Raw genomic sequence first — 1,454 nt, 5'->3', positions numbered from 1 at the left:
CCCGGGGTCGGGGCCGTGGCCGGGGCAGGAAGGCCGAGGAAGCGGGGGGCACCCGGCTGGAGCCCCTGAAGCCACTGAAGGTGAGGGCGAGCGGGGCCCCAGCGCCTGAGTCTTAGAGAAAGGGAAGGGTCGGGCCGCGTTGGAAGTTCATGAGCGTGACTGGGGATATGGTTTCTGTTTCTTTTTACGTTTTTATTTTTTTAAATATTTTTATTGGTTTTTTAGAGAAGGGAAGGGAGAGGGATGGAGAGAGACACCCTGATGATGAAAACATCATTGCTTGGCTGTGTCCTGCCTGGCTCCCCCCTGGGGATCGAGCCTGCAGCCTGGGCATGTGCCCTGACCAGGAATCAAGCCACTGATCTCTTGGTTCCTGGGTTAAAGCTCAACCACTGAGCCACACTGGCTCAGTTGGCTTCTATTTCTACACCCTAAGGCAGCGGTTCTCAACCTGTAGGTCGCGACCCCTTTGGGGCTCAAACGACCCTTTCACAGGGGTCGCCTAAGACCAGGGGTCCTCAAACTTTTTAAACAGGGGGCCAGTTCACTGTCCCTCAGACCGTTGGAGGGCCGGACGATAGTTTAAAAAAAAAAAAACTATGAACAAATTCCTATGCACACTGCACATATCTTATTTTGAAGTAAGAAAACAAAACGGGAACAAATACAGTATTTGTATTGGCATGTGGCCCGCGGGCCGTAGTTTGAGGACCCCTGCCTAAGACCATCGGAAAACACATATATAATTACATATCTTTTTTGCGATTGATCGCTCTGCCTTAATTCTGTTCAATTTGTCACAATGAAATTGGGGGTCACCACAACATGAGGAACTGTATGAAAGGGTCGCGGCGTTAGGGAGGTTGAGAACCACTGCTCGAAGGGCTGGAATTCTAGGATTCCACTGATGGGGAGATCTGACAACTGACACTTGGGTTTTAGAGGGAGGCAAGAGGCTGGAGCGTGGGTTCTCATCCATGGCGGATCCTAGATTCCTGGGTGTGCGAGGGAGGGAGGGCTGGAGCCCTGGGCTCCTGGACGGGGCAAGGAGAGGTCAGTGAGTAATAAAAGGATGGAACTGAGTCCTGTTGTTCTGCAATCAGGAGGGGTCTGTGGACTGGAATTCGAGGATTCTATGGGCTTGAGTCTGGGAACGTCAACTTTTAGGGTCTGAAGTTTGAAGGGGTCTGAGGGAGGAGGGGACTTGGGGCCCAACGCCTGGGCCCTGATCCCCCCACTACTCCTGTATCTAGATCAAGCTGTCTGTGCCCAAGGCTGGTGAGGGTCTGGGGGCCTCCTCCGGTGACGCCCTCTCAGGCGCCGACCACAACAGCTTGGACTCGAGCCTGACTCGGGAGAAGATCGAGGCCAAGATCAAGGAGGTGGAGGAGAAGCAGCCGGAGATGAAGTCCGGCTTCATGGCTTCCTTCCTGGACTTCCTCAAGTCGGGCAAG

At 53.7% G+C, this 1,454-nt stretch overlaps 1 protein-coding gene across 1 annotated transcript in view; it reads left to right on the top strand.

The window, feature by feature from the left end:
• Window positions 1-1,454, top strand: part of PRR12 (proline rich 12) — a 44,225-nt gene that overhangs the window by 5,464 nt on the left and 37,307 nt on the right. Inside the window, 2 exon segments of the mRNA XM_015565449.1 lie at window positions 6-80; window positions 1,254-1,449. Of these exon segments, the coding sequence (XP_015420935.1) occupies window positions 6-80; window positions 1,254-1,449 (271 nt within the window).

The sequence above is a fragment of the Myotis davidii genome, unplaced genomic scaffold (assembly GCF_000327345.1).
Source record: "Myotis davidii unplaced genomic scaffold, ASM32734v1 scaffold2100, whole genome shotgun sequence".
Lineage (NCBI taxonomy): Eukaryota > Metazoa > Chordata > Mammalia > Chiroptera > Vespertilionidae > Myotis > Myotis davidii.
Note: the sequence above shows the minus strand (reverse complement) of the source record. Positions and strands in the feature narration are given on the sequence as shown.